The sequence below is a fragment of the Ochlerotatus camptorhynchus genome, unplaced genomic scaffold, assembly GCF_037179485.1.
Source record: "Ochlerotatus camptorhynchus isolate MF236.1 unplaced genomic scaffold, CSIRO-AGI_Acam_v1.1 ptg000170l, whole genome shotgun sequence".
In the NCBI taxonomy this organism is placed as follows: domain Eukaryota; kingdom Metazoa; phylum Arthropoda; class Insecta; order Diptera; family Culicidae; genus Ochlerotatus; species Ochlerotatus camptorhynchus.
Window position 1 is genome coordinate 2,929,813 of NW_027040660.1, and position 19,267 is coordinate 2,949,079.

The 19,267-nt window shown below is 38.1% G+C and overlaps 1 protein-coding gene across 2 annotated transcripts in view; it reads left to right on the forward strand.

The window, feature by feature from the left end:
- The window catches only part of TTLL5 (Tubulin tyrosine ligase-like 5), a 129,169-nt gene that overhangs the window by 78,433 nt on the left and 31,469 nt on the right, over positions 1–19,267 (forward strand). Inside the window, exon 1 of one of the 2 annotated variants that reach the window (XM_065222471.1) lies at positions 584–1,098. The exons of the other annotated variant lie outside the window; for it this stretch is intronic. Within the exon in view, the coding sequence (XP_065078543.1) occupies positions 869–1,098 (230 nt within the window). The 5' untranslated portion in view covers positions 584–868. Of the gene's footprint in view, positions 1–583; positions 1,099–19,267 lie in introns of those variants that run through there. 2 annotated transcript variants of the gene reach the window in all.

The following is a 19,267-nucleotide window of genomic DNA, read 5'->3' on the forward strand; positions in this document are numbered from 1 at the left end:
ACAGAACATTTCATACAACATTGTATTCAACCCAAATTCGACCCCACTCGTGCAATTCAAATTCAAACATCGAACGATTTAGAGCCCATTCGATAAACAAGGGGAAACGGCAACTATAATTCATTTTATTTAGGCTTCCGTCTAAGCATGCAGGCGTCCTTTGTAGTTGTGTGCTTAGGATTGTATGGTAGCACGCCCCCATCAAACTACCATACACCGACACGACTAACTCGACAAGAATGCATTTCACGAGCTTGTTGTAGAGGAAATAGTTTCTCCCTATAAACGGACATGGTTTTCCATTCATTCATAGAATCGTAGCTCGAGAGAGAGTAGGCATATCTCAGTGCTTGTTAGAGTCCCAGAAACGTGCCACCCTCGTGGACGGCACCAATTCACACCTTGCCTAGGTAGCAGTTGTAGTGTTTCCATAGCATTTCCCCGTTTGTTTTGTTATCAGTGCTGGTGCGATCCGATCGGATGGTGGCAAAAGTACTTACCTAGTATTGAATAGCCTATTTCGTGTCCTAACTTGGCCCAGAAACCGTGCCAGTTTTTTGGCTGAAATTTACAACTGTCTGCACTTGTGTGCTCGGATGGCACGGGAACAGTTGCAGTTGTTGCAGCTGGCGTATCGGTCGAAGACTGCTTAGGGCATCGGACCAGCTAGCAGTGGTGGCTAGTTGCCAACATTGAAGGGCCAATCGCGTAGACCAGTGGAATTCAAGTGTCCCCGCGGTAATTGCAGTGGAGAAAGAGAGTGACCTACATTCACATTCGTACACACTTTGGTAGTGAAACACGGGGTGGCGAAGAAGCGTGATGAAGTGCAATAAGATAAGCGAAGGACACCAACGTGACGACGACGATGCTGATGTCGGACAGAGTGGCCGCAGCAGCGCCACAGCGGAGATTGCTACTGATTGAACGATCATCGGTGGTAGCGCCTTATTTGGGCACGATGGTGGTAACCGGTGAGGCCATCCGGTCCGTGAGTTTAGCCGAAAGTCGCTGCGGGAGCAGCAACAGCAGCAGCTACAGCTACAGCAGTAGCACCGTCGGAGGGATGAATAGCTTCCAGCGATTTAGCTTGTACAAGTAATTAAAATCATATGGTTGCAGGAAGGGGGCGAAAAGTATTGTGCTGCACTGGATTATCGTTGCATGTTGCATGTATAGCAAATGTATGCAGATTTTATTATGTATTCGTATCATTTGCACCAGATCCATACAAAAGAGCTAGGTCATTTATTAGTGCAATTGAACTCATTGATTATGATATTGCCGTAGTGTTGATTGTCTGCAAGGTTGAGACGAATCGTTTTTATTTCTATACTTGAACTTGCTATATTTTTCGACTTAACGGGATGGATTTCCAGCAGCAACAAACATTACAACCCACAATTGTGTGTAGTTGCTGGAATATCGGGGTGCAATTGCTGGAAGGCTAAATAATTGCCTTGAAACGAGCAATTTGAATCTAGTGCAATTTCGATTTTTCGACAGCAGAAAAAAGCTTTCGGCGTAAAACCGTGTCGCATCGTTTGGTATTATTTCTTCTTTCAATGAAAATATAAAAACACAACATTGAGCCACTACATTTTCCACGTGGATAATTTGTGTGTCCTATTGGTGCTTGAAGCTTTCATTCAGGCTTGTTATGAATAAATAGGATAGATAGCTTTTTTGCCTACGTAATTTTTATCTCGTTAACGTAGCCACGTTTCTAAAACAGCGACATCAATGAATTAACAACTATGGAAGGTCTCAAATAATTTAAAAAAATTCTAATTGAGACACCTGATGAAGAAGTTGAATTTGCCAGTAACTTTTGAAAATCTAATTTATGGCCATATTACACTCGAATTTGTTGTAAAATTCAGTGAATCATATAGTAATACTGATTATCTGCATTTAGCTTCCGATTCGAGTACACATATGGACATAAATCAGGGTTTTAAAGTTGGTGCACGGTTAAACGTAAGGGTACCCAACCCCACTGGAAAATGCACTATTGAAATAGAACTTAATATTTTGTTTCTACTATTGTCTAGTCCTGAGATTCCCAGGTAAAAATTTGATGCTTAACAAGTGTTGTTCAATCGATTTTAATTCAGCCTTAGTTTGAATAATTGTTGTACATAGATCACGTTAACCTTTGTTCAGCTTTTAAACATCTAAGTTTGGTGATTTTAATCAGCCAAAAGCTTAACAGTTACATAAATTATAAGCTTTTTAAGGCATTAAATGACAGTCTTGTCCAACCCTTGTTCAGCCTTCTAGTGTTATTTAGAAGAAAAAAATAATTGAAAACCGCTTCATATCTTATATATTTTTATGGGTGCTGACTAACTTATTGGATTTACATATTTATATTTTTATTATAAAGTCTAAAAATTACCTTTGCATTTCGGGATTCGAACCGACAGTCGCTGATTCACAGGCATCAATCATACCTACTGGACCACTTAAGCACATGTGTGGCATAAGGTATGATCGTTAACTTGAAACACGTCAAATTTAAGTTGAATAACAGCAACAGGAACAGTATTATACAGCAATGCAGAATTGTAAACAACAACTGGTGACAGTAAAACATTCCTCTCATTTTAAAATGTAGTTAACACAATGTGGACATACTATAAGTTCGCGATTTATTTCGATCGTCATGTGGAAGCTGTTTTAGTGCCATAATTGAGGTATATTTTTTGGAATTCTGTCTGAAAATGCAGTGCAATATAGCAGCCAAAACACAGAAATACAATACGTCGTCACAGCCCACTTCTACCTGGAGATATTCCTAAAAAGCTCCTCTACTTTGTCTCTACTGCTGCCGCTGCTTGGGATTAGAAAGGTAGGCAGTGAATTCAAAAGAACTAAAATGCCAGAAATGCAACGAGTGACACTGACTACATTTAACCAATTAGGCTATCAAAATATTTGTAGTGAATTGCTGGAACTAGTGTTAAGCTAAAATAAGGCTTGTTCAATATTTAGATCAGCTAACTTACTGAGGTTGAATTATGAGGACACTTTTAGCTTCACACACTACTAATCAACTATATATTCAGCCTACTGTTAATCAGCTTTGTACAACTTAAATCAACCAATAATCAGCTTCTGTTCTTACTGTTCAGCTTGAATGACACGGAGCACTTTTTGAGATTTACATTCTTTGCTACGGAAAACACTAAAGCATGGATCATTTTGACTTGAAAATATTAGTTTCGGTTATTACAGCGATGTTGTACCATATCAAGAAATAATGACAAATGCTAGCAAATTTTAAATCACGCATCGGAGTGGTACTGTCAAACGTCACCTGCTGCCGGGATCATGGAATTCAGTCTCAATAGCCTGGAATCAGTAACCACCGCATCATTTGATGTTTGTTTGAAGCAAATTTTATCATTTCAGAAATGTAAGCAGTGGATTGAAACATTATCAATTTCTTCTTTTTGGTTTATGTCAGCTCTGAACTTCAGCAGCTTTTCTGTGCTTAGCAACGTATGACTTTTTTTTTATTGTGAGACAACTTCATAACATCAAATTCATCTGCTGAGCTATCTTATGAGTTATTTCAAGTTAAGTTCGTTAAAAAGAAATATCATCAGCTTTTCATGGGCTTCCAATTACCAAAATTCAATAACAGCTGCTGAGATGCGCACTAGTATGCGCAGAATGGATGGCAAATAAACTCCCAAACTGACACCGTCACTACACCGTTTAAAAAATCATATATATCTAGCGCAGACTTTGTTAACGTCAAATTTGAGGTAAATTTACTCGCTATTTCATGTAAATTTATGCTTTATGCAGTTATGCATATTTATGTCAACTATAGCTCAAAACTAAACGACGGAAGATTTTACGCGTTGATTAAAATTCAGAATTTTTTCTGTGCACACCGTCACTCAATTTGTTCGATTGAGAGTTGTTTCTGGGCCTTTAGGCCCGTTAAATAGATACACGTGACTTTTATTATTCAAACAGTTATCTTCAGCGAGTTTACCTCCACCAGCTGCAGATGCTAGAGTTTAATGCCAATACCTACTAACATACTGGGACTTGTAAATTTTCAACGATAGAGAAACCAGATTGAGAAAATAGTATTCAAAAATATGATTTGATTCGTCCAATGGAGAGGCCCCTACCTTGAGGTTATTTTCGGCTAGTGAAGTTGACTTCAAATACTCGGTAGTGGCAGGGTGGCCAGCGAACCGGGAATACCGGCAAATATCCGGGAATTTGAAAAGTAACCGGGAAAACCTGAAAAAACCCGGGAATTCGACGAGAGAACCGGGAAAAATAAATTAACCATTCCATAGGAACAATTTCTTAAGCCAGAATTTCAGAATAAATCATAAAAACAGAGTGATTTTTTACCTACTGAATGTCTTGCTTTATTTGCTGCATAATTTTATTCAGTTTCCCGTATTATTGTTTGTAGAATTTAATCACTCAGTAAATTGATTTTTGTCGTTTCAATGTCAGAAGTGAAGTCATGGGCCTTAAAAGAATGTTTTGAAAATGTTGGACTTTGGAAATAAATATTCGTAAAAACCAAAACTGAACTATTCTTTTCCGAGGTTTTAATTTTTCATTATTCTAAATTATCATGATATGAATTCCAGTATTAACTTTCGTTTTCGCGTAAAACAATCTTTTCTTTTCTTTTCATTTATTAGCTTTCAGTTGATTTTGAAACGTTTTAAGTTTTCGGTTTTTTTTTTTGTGATCTGTTAGATTTCCTAGTTTGGTTAGATGTTTCGAAGATAACGCATGTCCATTGGCCTAATAGAAAGATAGGTAGAAAAATGTGTATCCCGAAGAAAAACTGCGTGAAATACTTGTTGAGACTATGATTAAGACATGTAGAATGCTATAAAAACTCCATAAAACTTGCAATGTTACTTGAGTGTAGTCATATTTTGTCTGCAGTCAATATTTTATTTTATGTTTTCCTGTAATTATCGTAAATAATAGTTATTCAATAATAGATAACTCAGCCATATATAGGAGTAAATTCGATCATTCGGGTTAGACCCTTCCTTTTTGTTTGTTTACATTTTATTTTAAACAGGATTGGAATCTTGAGGAGCTCGGCTAGCTTTACCGCTACCGCTTTTGCTTACTGAGTAGAAGATTCTGGGTTTAATCCCAAGCTCCTCCAAAACAAAACAATTACTATGATCGCATCGCCTGCTTAAGCGAATCCTGGCCCATCTCCTACCCAACTATCCAGCTCCATAGCACCTATAGGGGCGTCGATGAGTCGCTGGCCTTCCGTTAAGTAGATGTTACATTAACAATATCCTTCCTTTCCCCGTAACGGAGAAGATGGGCATGACCAGCAATGGTAATGGTCATGCTTTTCCTATACTGAATTTTGATTGGAGAGCTATCAATTCCCAAATTGTTTTCCTTAAGCAATTAGAATAAGAAAGTTAAAGTAGATACATGACAGTTGCCAGCATGCAATCTACGAATTACTCCGTTACATTATGTTCTCAGAACACTCTAAAAACTCTGTTTCTTGTTGAACTCTTATCATAGTTCTCTTGGAGTTCTTAGTTATTTCCTCACGATCCCCATACAAATCTCCTCAGAATCACGTAGGAATTTTCCTTACAGTTTTTTTTTTCACAACTCCTTTTGAAATATTCTAAAATTACCTAAGAATTTAATTTAGAACTTGCATTATCTTTCACAGAAATCCCTCCAAGTTCATCTAATAATTTCTAAGGACTTCATGTCAGAATAATTTTGGAGTTCTTTTCAGAACTTCTTCGAAAATTGTGTGAGAATACTCTTCAATATTTGTTTGAAATCAACACATTGAATATAGCGGCGCCGGTGGTGTAGTGGTAAGCGTGATAATCTCTCACCCCAGCAGGCCTGGGATCAGTCCCAGTCGGCGCCGCCGGGATGTTCTGAGGCATAATATTTCTGATCACGCCTTCCTTCGGACGGGAAGTAAAGCCGTTGGTCCCCGGTTCATGAGTTGATGGGTCTATATGTAGGGTCCAGGTGTGGGAGCTGCCTTCCTGGCGTCGGTAGCATTGGTGCTCAGCACGTAAAACAAGATCGACTGGAAACAAATCAAGGAAAAAAAAAACACATTGAAAACTATTAAATTTTACTAAAAATTCCAAATGTTCGCAACATTCTATAGATTGCTCTGTAATTTGTTATAACCCTCAAAATGCTTGAACGTCTCAGAGCCTTGCCAATTATGACTCCACGATCCATAAGTATGTGATATTTTTTTTCAAATCTGCGATTTTGAAATTTTTTCAAAATCTCACATTTTATTTTTTTTTTCTCCAAATCACAAAGATCAATTTCATCACGAAGATTGTTATTAATATGTGCTACAATTTATTCTTCATACTCATCGTTAAACTTTGAAGTTGAATAAACGCTTTTTTAACGCTCATACGGTGTTCGGGTCAATATGACCCGAATCGCGAAGCGTCATAATTTTGACGGTTACCATTTATCGCTCTCAAATTTTGTGACTTTTAATCTGTTATGAAAAATTCTATTTCTCCGTTTTGACCTAAATTTTTAGACGTTTCTGAAGAGCTCATAAAAAAAGTGACGTTTAAGGTGTTCGGGTCATATTGACCCGGGTTTGCGCAACGATTTCGGGGCATTTTCTTACCATATTTAAAATTCTTTGCTCTAATCTTTAAGGCTTAAATTTTTGTAAATCCGGCTTCAAATGTAGGATTGGTTAGCATTGACCACTCCGAATCGGTGATCAAGGTTTGGCCATTTTTGTACGGATGTGTTTTTTACAATAGGTGACATAAAATGCATCTGCAATTCATTTCAAAAGGCTAAATATGTTGTAACTTACAATCAGAATGTACACCACTACCCATGTGTACTGTGCAGGGAAACATAGGCTATCCGGTGATCACGGAACAGGATACGTAAATGTGATCAATGTATAATTTTCATTGACCATGTTATGAGACCACCGGATGGCCAATGTTGCCCGGACATATTCACATAGCATATGATGAATTCTTCATGAAATACTGCAAACTTTGAGCTACTGCACGATGTGGTTCTATGAAAATGATAAATTAGCCACATTTACGGTTCGGAACATTCTGGGACCACCAAAAGACCAATGTGAAATTAGACAGTAAACATATTCTCTGATGAATTCTCCATGAAATTCTGTGAAAATTGAGGTGTCGCACGAATTGATTCTATGAAAATTATAAATTAATTACATTTAAGGTCCTTCGGAACCTGTTCCCTGGACAGTACGCATAGGCAGTGGCGTATGTTCTTACTGCAAGTTACAACATTTTCAGCCATTTGAAATGCAATGCAGATGCATTTTACAACACCTATTTAAAAAAACACACACACACACACACACACACACACACACAGCCGTACAAAAATGGCCAAACCTTGAAAATCCCGACACCGATGTGTTTGTTTGTCTCAGAACCACGTAAATTTCTCGTTCTTATGGTTACTTATTGTATTTTCAGCTTATTGAAACATTTTCCCTACTTTTGAGATCTCACAAGCAGTGCTGAGATTTGTCATTGTCATTGACAGACTTTCGCGCGATATTGACAAAATTGTTTTTCACGTAGTCACTGACAGACTTGATCCTCGACAAAACCTTCGTCAAAATCTCATTAATTTTTTCGTCAATGACAAAGATTCACCCGGTAACAAAAAGTGTATGTAATTTCGTGCATTCTGTGTCACATTATTGTAATCCAAGCAGCTCACGACGAAGATGTTTGTTCACTTTAACGGTTCCATGTAATTGTGGTGCTCAAGTCGTTAATGTCGTTCCAAATTTAGTTAATAAAAAAAATCTACACATGTTCGTCACTGACAGCATTGTCATTGGCAATTGACTTGGTTTGCCTTGACGATGACTGTTAACTCAAATGAGTGACCAAAGCAGAATTGTCAATATCACCTTGTTTTGTCGAGATTTTGCAGCACTGCTCACAAGTCCAAGTCTCAGAATTTTGTAGACCCATAATCTTGAGTATTTTTTCAACCCTTTATTAAACAACGAACAAATTTGTTTGGTACCGTAAGACAGGGTGACATTGGGCCTAGTGGGTGACATTGGACCAACATTGAAGAATGTTTATTTATGCAAATATCTTGACTATACAGAACATGATGACTAGAATATGTTTCTTGAACTCCTGTAGTAAAGGGTAGATAATATTAACCAGTTGTTTTATTTAAATAGTGCTGTAAAGTTAAGCGCCATAAATAGTAGCAAACCACGTTTTTAAAAATGTCCACAGGCAAACAAAAGATTTAACACATTTTTATGTGGATAGGTGAGGGTTACACGCGATCTTTAGCCATACATACAAAGTACATTGTGATGATAATCAAGTGTACTCCTAATAGCTACGTTCAGCGAATCCAAACATGCAACATAGTTTGATCTGAATCGAGAAAATACATAACAACAAAATTCCCATTGACACACGTGTATTATCTTCGGCTTTACTTCTTGAAGCAGCTTGTCAACAATTTGCTCGTTTCCTTCTACCGCCCGAATGAGCTGCGTCGCACGGGTTGCTTGTCATGAAAAAAATGAAGAAGATTATATCATTATTGCTTTCCACTTCTGACATAGCGTTATCATTCGGTTCGTTGATCGCTTATCATTTTGTCATTTGGAGATATGTTTGATTCCTTGGCTACGTTACATTTACATGTTTTAAGCTATTTGAACCAAATTTATGTTTTGGCCCAATGTCACCCCACATGAGGTTTTTCATTGATCTATTTTTTTTATTTAATTTTAGAAAAATCTAGATAGAGCTGGAATTAGGGCCTAACAGTTTTTGTAAACAATGACTTCTATCAATGATTTCTAGAAATTCAAGATTCGCCCAAGCAAACCAACATCCTCATCGGGTAGGAAAAGACTTCTCCTATCGGATGGTTATGTTGGTCTGCGTGGACGTACCTTGATTTCCTAGAAATCACCGATAGAAGTCATTGTTTGCAAAAGCTATTACGCCCTAATTCCAGCTCTATCTAGAAATGAGCTATAAATGTCAATCACAGTTTCCATGATAGCCGTAAATTTATCATTGATAAATATATACACATGGTTAAAACTGTATTGCTTGCCAAAATGTGAATGATGTAGGGAAAGCAAAATGTTGATTATTTGGCCCATTGTAACCGCCACTTACGGTAATTCAGACGTAAGAAAACTATAAGAATCCTCTCAAAAAAAAAATTTAGAATTCCTCCCCGATTTACCTTGAAATTATCGTAAAAAATCCCTTGCGATGATCTCAAAAGTTCTTTGATTATCTTCTTAAAATTTCAGTCCCAGAATCGTTTGGAATTGTTATCATAATTTAATGGAAATTATTGTCAAGGTGCTTTTGGACCTTTTGCCAGCATTACCGTGCGAATGTTGTAAGGTTTCCCTAGCCCCTAGGGATAGTCATGCTGGGTTGGATAATAAAACGCTAAAAAGAATTTTTAATTAGTTTTTGTCTTTCATAAAATTTATAACATACTCAAATACCGCATCTTGAATGCCCATGCATTAACTCATATAAACATTTTTCATAAGTTCACTCGTTCTCCAGTTCTATATAAGGGAATTTACGTATTCTCGGCAACCTAAGCAGCGACCTTCTTTCTATAGCCTTTTTCTCTAAGGAACGCACACATATGCAGTATTGGTTTGTTTACAATCTTTTGCTGCCAGCTGCTCTAACAATTTCAGTCGAAAGAATTGTCAAAAACTGTTTTGAAACGCTTTTACAAAGCTCCAATCTTCTCTAGTGAGAGCGAGTATTGTCGGCAACCAGTTTTTCTTCGGCAACCGTTCCATTTGAACTGCATGTAAATCTGCTGTTCTATTATCGGCAACTCGAAATCAGCTACAATTTGTAGTGCGTGTGTTTCATTTCAAGAAAACCCTGCTAGATTGCTTTTTCTCAGTGGTAAAAATATAGTCAAATTGAAGCTGAAAGCATAAAGAATCGTTTGCATGCATTCAGCGAAGTGTTTTCGTAAGAAAATCCAGTGAAAATAGTGTTTCAATTTGGGTTGCCGAAAATAGTCTGTCATGCCGAAGCCGTCATTTCCCCTATTACCATTATTTTAGATCTTTTTCGAATGCTGCCCAATTGTTCAATCCCAGTCGGCGCCGCCGGGATGTTCTTAGGCATAACATCGCTGATCACGCCTTCCGTCGGAAGAGAAGTAAAGCCGTTGGTCCCCGGTTCATGAGTTGATGGGTCGATAGGTAGGGTATAGGTGTTGGAGCTGCCTTCATGGCGTCGGTAGCATTGGTACTCAGTACGGAAAACGAGATCGACGGAAAACAAATCAAGGAAAAAAAATGGTGCCCAATTACAACATGTATTTTTCATGATTGCATATTATGGAAGACAACATATCAAGAAGACTGGCAACTCTTCCATTTTCTCGTACGACCGCTATGAGGCAGGTACAATCGCGGCATCTGCCGCTCAAAGGTAAATGCTTCGAACGAATTTGATAGTAAAGATTACATCCTCAGAAGAAAGGTTTGTGTATTTGCTCATTTTTCTATGCGATGCTTCCACTTTCGCTCAAGTGCAGCGCTACTGTATCTGTCGGCTGGATTCTGGAAAAGTTGCCAGTCTTCTTGATATGATGCCTTCGATATTATATAACATCAAAAATTATCTTCGTTGTAAAAGTGGCTTAACTTGAGCCGAAAATGCTCTATAGTGTAAGTAGTTCCGGAACAGAGAAGATAAGACAAGCTTCACCCGACAGCATTTTGAAATTGAAGATGGTGGCTTACACCACCGACAAACCGACATAAATGACCATAGAAGTGTCCATGAAATTTCTGCTCAAAGCACACTTTCGACATCTATTGCCATGCTAGAGGAAACTGTTTATCTCAGCCACGAATACGCGTGTAAAACTTTTGAATTGGTTCGTGTCTGATCAATTGAAATGATGTTTATCTACATATAAAAATTCTATGGTTTTGACCAGTGGTGCAAGCGGTCACAGTAGTCTACATATTTTCTATGATAGTCCGTTGCCTTTTCTTCTGACTCCGAACACTGGTTCGTCTCCGATACAATACAAGCTATCAAAATACAGTAGCAAATTAAAATGTCATATGACATAGCCCTCAAACGACCGTGCCGCTGAAGAGTGTTACGCTTTCGTGTTGGGTCATGCCTTGCTTATGACAATTATTTCTTTTATCGTGAATGTTGTTCTACCGCTCGTGCTGTGCGAGGTATTGCATTTAATGAAATGAGTGGTCGTTGTATGGACAATTCAAGAATTCGTAGAGATCAACATTATTTTTTTTAAAGATCAACGTTGCAGTTGATCTAGTACGGCGGTTCTCATAATTTAGTTTCAACAACCTTTCTCCATATACCTCACCAACATATTTTTTTTTAAGTTTTGACCACACGGTTGTACAGATGTCCGTGTGTCAAAACCCCCCACACAGGCCACACTGTGCGCAGTGTTCCTGGCTGTGATGTGATGTCATTAACCTCAAAACACTGCTCCACATAGATTTCTTTTCCCGCGATCGGCGATGTTATCGTTGTTTTGTTTTCCCATATTTTGGGTGGATGAGTGGGTGTTTGACTGAATATATGCATACCTAATACGCCGTTTTCTGAAGAAGAAGTACCTACCTATCAATAGAGCAGCCAGCCAGTAGCGACGACGCCAAGGTAGGTCACCAAACAGCGAGAAAACATACGGGAGGTGTGGCGGGTTCGCTACTGCTGGTGGGCCTGGTGGCAGAGAAGTTGCATGTTACAATCGCAACAAGTTTTGTATTATTATTCTTATTGGTTCTTATTTGTTTTCGCTTTGCAAGTTCTGCTTGCATCGTGCGCCTGTGAAAATAGTACAAACACACTGTTTCATTGGGTTGATTGTATTACTAGCACGTTGGCAGAGGTTGTTGGGTTCCAGTCAAGCGAAGAATGTTAAGTTCCGTTGTTTTATTCGTGGTTTATGCTAGATACGAAGGAAGTAATCAGACATTCAAGCAAGATCTAGGATGAAGATAGTTGGAACCACAAGGCACAAGGCTTCTTTAGCAGGAAAATGTAGGAATACTGGCAGAACAAAGCATTGTTGCATACTTATCAAAATCTTAAAACACGGCATGCCTGTTGTTCTAATTTAAAGTTTTTCTGACGTAAGTCTCAGAAGCTACTGAATGTACGTAGCGTATCAAAAGTTTCCATGTTCACACCTTCTACTGTTACCGAAAATAGCACATTGCTCCCCTCCAAACCCTTCGCACTTTCTCCTCCAATTTCCAAGACACTTCCGTCTTCCATAATAAGCCGAATCCTACGGATACGGATGTAACCGAGCCAGGGTTCAGAGTTCAAAAACCCTACTCGGAAGCACCGGCGGAAATCGATTCTCCTCCAAATAGTCCTTTCTTTCTGCGGCAAACAACTCCAATGGATTGATATACGATTGCATGACAATCCATCAAAGTTTGCTAGTGTAAGCACAATGCATGGTTTTATTTTAAAATCCATTCAAAATCCTCCCTCCAAGTTTCCTTATTTGCCGATCTGATCCTATCGTTAGATACCCTGGCTGGGCGGGGGCCCGTCACGAAAACTTGTTACTTCAAGCCGCGGCAATACAGCCAAAGATTGATGGATTCCCAGTCCGGACAGACATATCTGTTCAAATTCATAAGGAGCACATCCACAACTCACATAGCGTTTTGAGGTGGGGGTGTGATCGGTAGCTATGGCGATTTGCAGGTATTATTTCATTGGCGGCTTCTGTACTACCGTCATATTTTGACGGGCCTGTGAAAGCGCCTAGGCATGTGGTAACGGAAAGTGGTACAAGGGAATAGAACAAGTGTGAAGCTTGGGGGTGCACTAGAGCAGGATTCTGTCTACGAACTGCAACGTAACGTTTGAATCAAAGTTATTGCGATTGGAAAAGTTTGACGAACGATTTTGAGACCGATTAAATTGGCTATTAAATATAATTTAATTGATTGTAATCAAATTCAAAACCAATCAAATTAGTGCATCGAACAAACTTTTCGTTTCATAATTTCCTATAGAGTTACATCAACTAATCCAAACACATAAAGTAAAAATTGGTTAAATTTCCTTCAAAACTTTCACTACTTTCCCTTATCGATTGTGCCGCTTTCAAGGTTTACAAATTAAACTAAAAAAAAAAGCAAAAATCGAAAACACAATTCAAACTGTCACTGACGTCGGCGGCGGTGGCGTGGATCTTGGATACCCGGCTGCCCCTGCCTGTCTAATGATCCAACAACACAGACATGTTTAATGTTGTTGTTGTTGTTTGGTGTGTTGCGCTGTGTGTGCTTCTTAATATTTCAAACTTTTTGGTTCAAGTCCTCTCCGTCTCGGTTGATGGTTAATCAAATATACTGAAATGGGGACGATATGTTTTTCCCTTTTCGTTCACGTTCAGACAGTTGGTTGTTATTTTAAACATGGTAGCAGTCCTAACCAGCGATCACGGCATAATGAAAACAGAAACAAAGAAATCTATCTGCATAGTGTTGGTAACGGTTGGTAGTTTCGTAATTAAAGGAACAAATCACTACATGCATGATACTGTATTTTGTATGTGACACGAGGTATCATATACAAAATACAGGTAGTCCTTGATATAACATAACTAACACTTTCCCCTTTCATCGTCGATGGTGTTGGTACATTGCGTGATTATCTCGCCGATTGCGAAAATTCGGCAATGGAAGTTAATAGCACAGATAAACATACATAATACGTTGAACATTTCTCACTACCGCCATCTGTTGATTAAACTGTGACGGGCAGTACACTCAACAGATGGCGGTAGTGTATAACAGGTGCGGTACTACCAACTAAGAAACATTTAAATTTACCGATAAATGCGTAATTGATGAACATCTTGCGAGATTTATTTCTGCTTGTCTCTGTTGTAATAGTGCCAGTTACGCATATCGAGGAATACCTGTACTAGAAATTATTATCATCCGATTAGACAACAAGTAGGGAACGGATTGACAGCACTTTACTGTAAAATCAGTAGGAGATATTTACTGATTTTTCAGCGTACCTAATTATTTATCATCAAACTCGCTAATTGCCTATTTTCAAATATATTATATTAACAATCCCAAGTAACAAATCTAGAGCTGCTGGTTTAATTTGAATTTTATAAAGGTTTTATTGCAACAACAACAATTTCCAATAGTTTTATGACGGTCATGCACATTGTCATAAAAAGTAAGTCACATAAAATGCTATAAGCTATCTACAAAACCCTAATAAATCAAATAATAAAACCAGCTGATTCTAATGCTATTTAGATTTATGGAAGGTATTATGGTTGCTTTATAGTATATGAAGAAACCTATTTGAATTGCACTCATTAAACTCGACAATCAATCCCAATCTTGATTTATAAGCAGCCGAAATACTATAAATTGGCTATGAAATATCCTTTTCAAAACAGTGATAACTTGTCAAAATTGAACAACCAGCACCACTAAAAACGTTTTAATTTCATCCAAATTGTAAACATGGGCCCGCTTCAGTAAAATAAAGTGCTTCAGCCGGAACCTTCCGCAAGTCGCTTAAGCCAAGAAACAAGTTCTCCTTTGTTTTCTCCGGATGTCACGGAGGCAGCTCCAGAAAGTCTACCACCCCACCGTTTTGAATCATCTTTACTTCTTATGCAGGAGCTGGAGCTGCCTTCGCAATGTTGGCCTGACAATGAGGAAGATTAAACATTCCCGAAACTGCGCCTCTAAACAGTCCTGGTCGAATTTTCATTGAACGAGCTATGCATTGAACGAGCTCGTCTTATTATCCTTTTCCTCTGGTGCGAGTCGATTGACAACTCAGTTGAGGACTAATCTGTCTGACTCCGAGTACATTATTGAAAAATATTAGTTTTATAGTGGATTTGGTAATGTCTCAACCAAGTAGATTAATTGCTGGCATGATGAAGAGAAATTATATTTATTTTCGAAAACATCTTTGCTTTCTGTAATTACTGCCAACAACTCAATCACCATATCGGTGTTATGGATGTGTTTAGCCTTGAAAAAAAAATCCAAAGATTTCCGGTAAAATAATAGATAAATTGAAGGTCTGAAATTAATTTCTGTGTACCTCCATATTATTGAATGCGGTAAGATCGATTTTCAGGGAAACTAAGATAAACCAATCGAATTCAATTTTGTTTCAGTTCTCTTTTTTATGTTAATCTGCACTATTTTGATGGCGCATTGATTTTATACTCCTATCATCCCAATATGCTCTAAAAGCTGCCATAAGTCACTTTTCATTTAAGATCTTTTATTAATACCGCCATCAAACAAAATTAAATGCACAACGATCTTGACACCAACACAAGAACTTTTTTTTCCCGGCAATAGATTTCTAAATAAAAAAACAGGCTGGCTCACTGCTGTTATAGTTTTTGTAGAACAGAATATCAACAAGCTAAAACAATCAAATTGGATTTACAGCTGATTCAACAGAGCGTAATAAAACTGCATGAATTTAATATTACTCTTAAAGAGGCTGTGAGAACCTATTGTAGAGTATGGAGATTGTTTCCGCAGTGTTTTAAAACAGCTTTCTTATTATTCTCCAGCATGCTTTAAAACCCTTATGAAGAGTGGTCCACTTAGCTGGAAGACAATCTTATAGCGGTTATTAGGAGGTTTTGGCTCTTAGTTATATTAACTGTTTAATAAAATGGATCTTAAACCCCGCCATTAGACTACAATAAAACTAAAAATGCTACTTGGGATATGATCTACTCCCAGTCGGCGCCCCCTGGGATGTTCTGAGGCATAACTTCTCTGAGCACGCTTTCCTTCGGAAGGGAAGTAAAACCGTTGGTCCCCGGCTCATGAGTTGATGGGTCGATAGGGTCCAGGTGTGGGAGCTCGACGCAAAACAAATCAAGGAAAAGAATATGATCCACTCTTTCACTTAGCTGGCAAACCGAATTTTTAGCTATGAAAGCGCCTCTGTGGTCGAAAAGGCTACCAATGTATTTGTTTACCTTCACATGGGGTAATCCAAATGAAAATTTATATAATATTTTAAAAGTATGTATTTCAGCATATTATTTTATTTGATGACAACAATGACACCTCAGATATATTTTCATGTAATGTACAAAATGTAGAGTTGGTTGGAAATCGTATCTAACATGAAACTTTAGCGTGATAATTTATTAGCTAGAGAATGGTCTTAGAAGAAGGTATGTAGATAGTTCCATTAGGGTACGGCAGTATGAAAATTGAATAGAAGTTGAAAATGAGCGAAGGGCCATTAATGCGACTGTACAAAGTCAAACGCACACTTCTTTGCCTAACCCGTACTTCTATTCATTTTTCATACTGCCGTACTCTAACGGAACTATCTACCTACACTCTTCGAAGACCATTCTCCAGCTAATAAATTTTCACACTAAAGCTTCATGTTAGATAGCATTTTCAACCATCTCTGAAAATAGCAAACTTCGCGTGTGAAGTAACATAAAAACAAAACAAAACAAATGTAATTAATGAAAATAATTTGATTATTATTTTTGTAATAGGTGCTATATTCCCCCCCCCCCCTCGATTGATTTAGAAAAATAATAATTAAATTCTTATTATTAGTGGTATATCATGCTTAAATTGCAAAGAGGAAAATATATCATATTAACAATATGATCCATTCATGCCTTTTTCACAAATTGCAATGGCGACCCGAAAAATATTGCTTCACGCATCATCTTGCGTTTAAAAAGGTCAGCAACCATCATTCAATGATATAACCATGATATATGAGAAATGGCTCTAATGTTGGCCTATGGATCTAAGATTGGGCCCATCGCTAAAAATCTGCTATTTATCAATTTTATCTGGATGAACGCGTCATTGGGCCGGTACTAATGGATATTTTTGGTCGCTATTGAAAATTTAGTCGATTGCTGGACTTATGTATGGGCCCAAATTAGGAGCATTTAGGCCGACATTACATCCATTTCCCCTACCACAAATAGTAAGAATTTAATTATAAAAAAATTAAATCAATATGGACCATGGAAAATATGTGTAATGCAAATTATTAGTAAGATCCGGATCTTGGTTAAGGTTCAATTTACTTTGATGCTTTTTCGAAAAATTCAAGAGCAGTTTTTTTCGACGCATTAGTCCAGATTGCAAAATGCTCGCACTATTCGATTCCTTTTGCTATTCTACACAAAATGATGCGAGCTTTTAGCAATCTGAAAGAATGCGTCGAAAAAAACTGCTTTTGAATTTTTCGAAAATGCATCAAAGTAAATTGAACCTTAACCATTATCTGACCTTTCGGAAGATTCGGAACATCCGTGCAAATAGCCACATTGTGAAATTGAACTTTAACAGCTTTGATATATATATTATCAATATGGGTCATGATAAACGCATGAACTAAAGATTGTTCACTGAACAAACTGGCAACATCAATATGCAGATCTTTAAATGCTGGAATTTTCTTTATACAATTTAAATACACAACGTAAGTGTATGAGTTTAAAATTGTGGAGCGGATTTAGATCAGGGATGATTACAATCTTATCTTTGTTAATATCCGGAACATGCGTAAAAGTAACTACTTCAAGAATTAGAAAGTGCTGTGATTTGCAATAGGACTCGAACTAAATGTGTGAATTTAGAAGCATGCAATTACAGAAAAATTGTTACAAATTCATGACCCATCATGAAGATTTAAAAGCTTTTATTTATGAATAAAACTAGATTTTTTAGGATCTCATTTGCTCTTTGCAAAATTGTTTCAAACAAAGATTCGACATAATTTTTCAAACTTGCACATTCAACCTCACTTTTCCCAATATTTCAAATGTTTAAGGGTACTTGAGATTAAATTAAGATAGTCAAAAATAAGCTTAAAGGGTGATACGGTCAAAATTTGGTCAATATCAACTTGACGTATTTCTTTCAATTTTGCATTTAAAAAACCTGAACACCCCTCATTTTGAAGGTGTGTGTGTGTAGAATGTTGCTCTTATTTTGATTTTGGAATTCACTCTTCAGTTGTCAAAATGCCGTCGAAGCAAGAAGAGCAGCGTATCAAAATTTTGCTCGCGCATCGCGAAAATCCGAGCTACTCGCACGCAAAGTTGGCAAAATCGCTAAAAGTTGCCAAATCAACCGTTACAAATGTAATTAAAGTGTTTGGGGAACGTTTGTCGACAGCCAGGAAGTCTGGATCGGGGGGAAATCGAAAACCGGAAGCCGCTGAGACGACAAAGAGAGTTGCCGGTAGTTTCAAGCGAAACCCTAACCTCTCTCTCCGAGATGCCGCAAATAAGCTGGGTGTATCGTCTACAACCGTGCATCGAGCCAAAAAACGAGCCGGACTATCGACTTACAAGAAGGTAGTGACTCCAAATCGCGATGATAAACAAAATACGACGGCCAAAGCGCGATCCCGGAGGCTGTACACGACGATGCTGACGAAGTTTGACTGCGTGGTAATGGACGACGAAACCTACGTCAAAGCCGACTACAAGCAGCTTCCGGGACAGGAGTTTTATACGGCAAAAGGAAGGGGAAAGGTAGCAGATGTTTTCAAGCACATGAAACTGTCAAAGTTCGCAAAGAAATATCTGGTTTGGCAAGCCATCTGTACCTGTGGCTTGAAAAGCAGCATTTTCATAGCTTCCGGGACTGTCAACCAAGAAATTTACGTGAAAGAGTGTTTGAATAAACGTCTGCTGCCTTTCCTGAAGAAACACGGTTGTTCCGTACTGTTTTGGCCGGATTTGGCATCTTGCCATTACGGTAAAAAGGCCATGGAGTGGTACTCCGCCAACAACGTGCAGGTGGTTCCCAAGGACAAGAACCCTCCCAACACGCCAGAGCTCCGCCCAATTGAGAAATACTGGGCTATTGTCAAGCGGAACCTAAAGAAGACCAAAAAAACTGCTAAGGGCGAGCAGCAGCTCAAGGCAAACTGGCTTTCTGCGGCGAAGAAGGTGGACAAGGTGGCTGTACAAAATCTGATGGCAGGGGTCAAGCGTAAGGCCCGGCAATTCGGATTTGAAAAAGCGGAAGCCTAACTGAATATTTTTCCTGAATTTTATACTAATTGAACTTGAAAAAGAAATTTAATTTGATTTTTTAAATAAACGATTTCACCGATTTACACGCGTTTTCCCTTGACCAAAT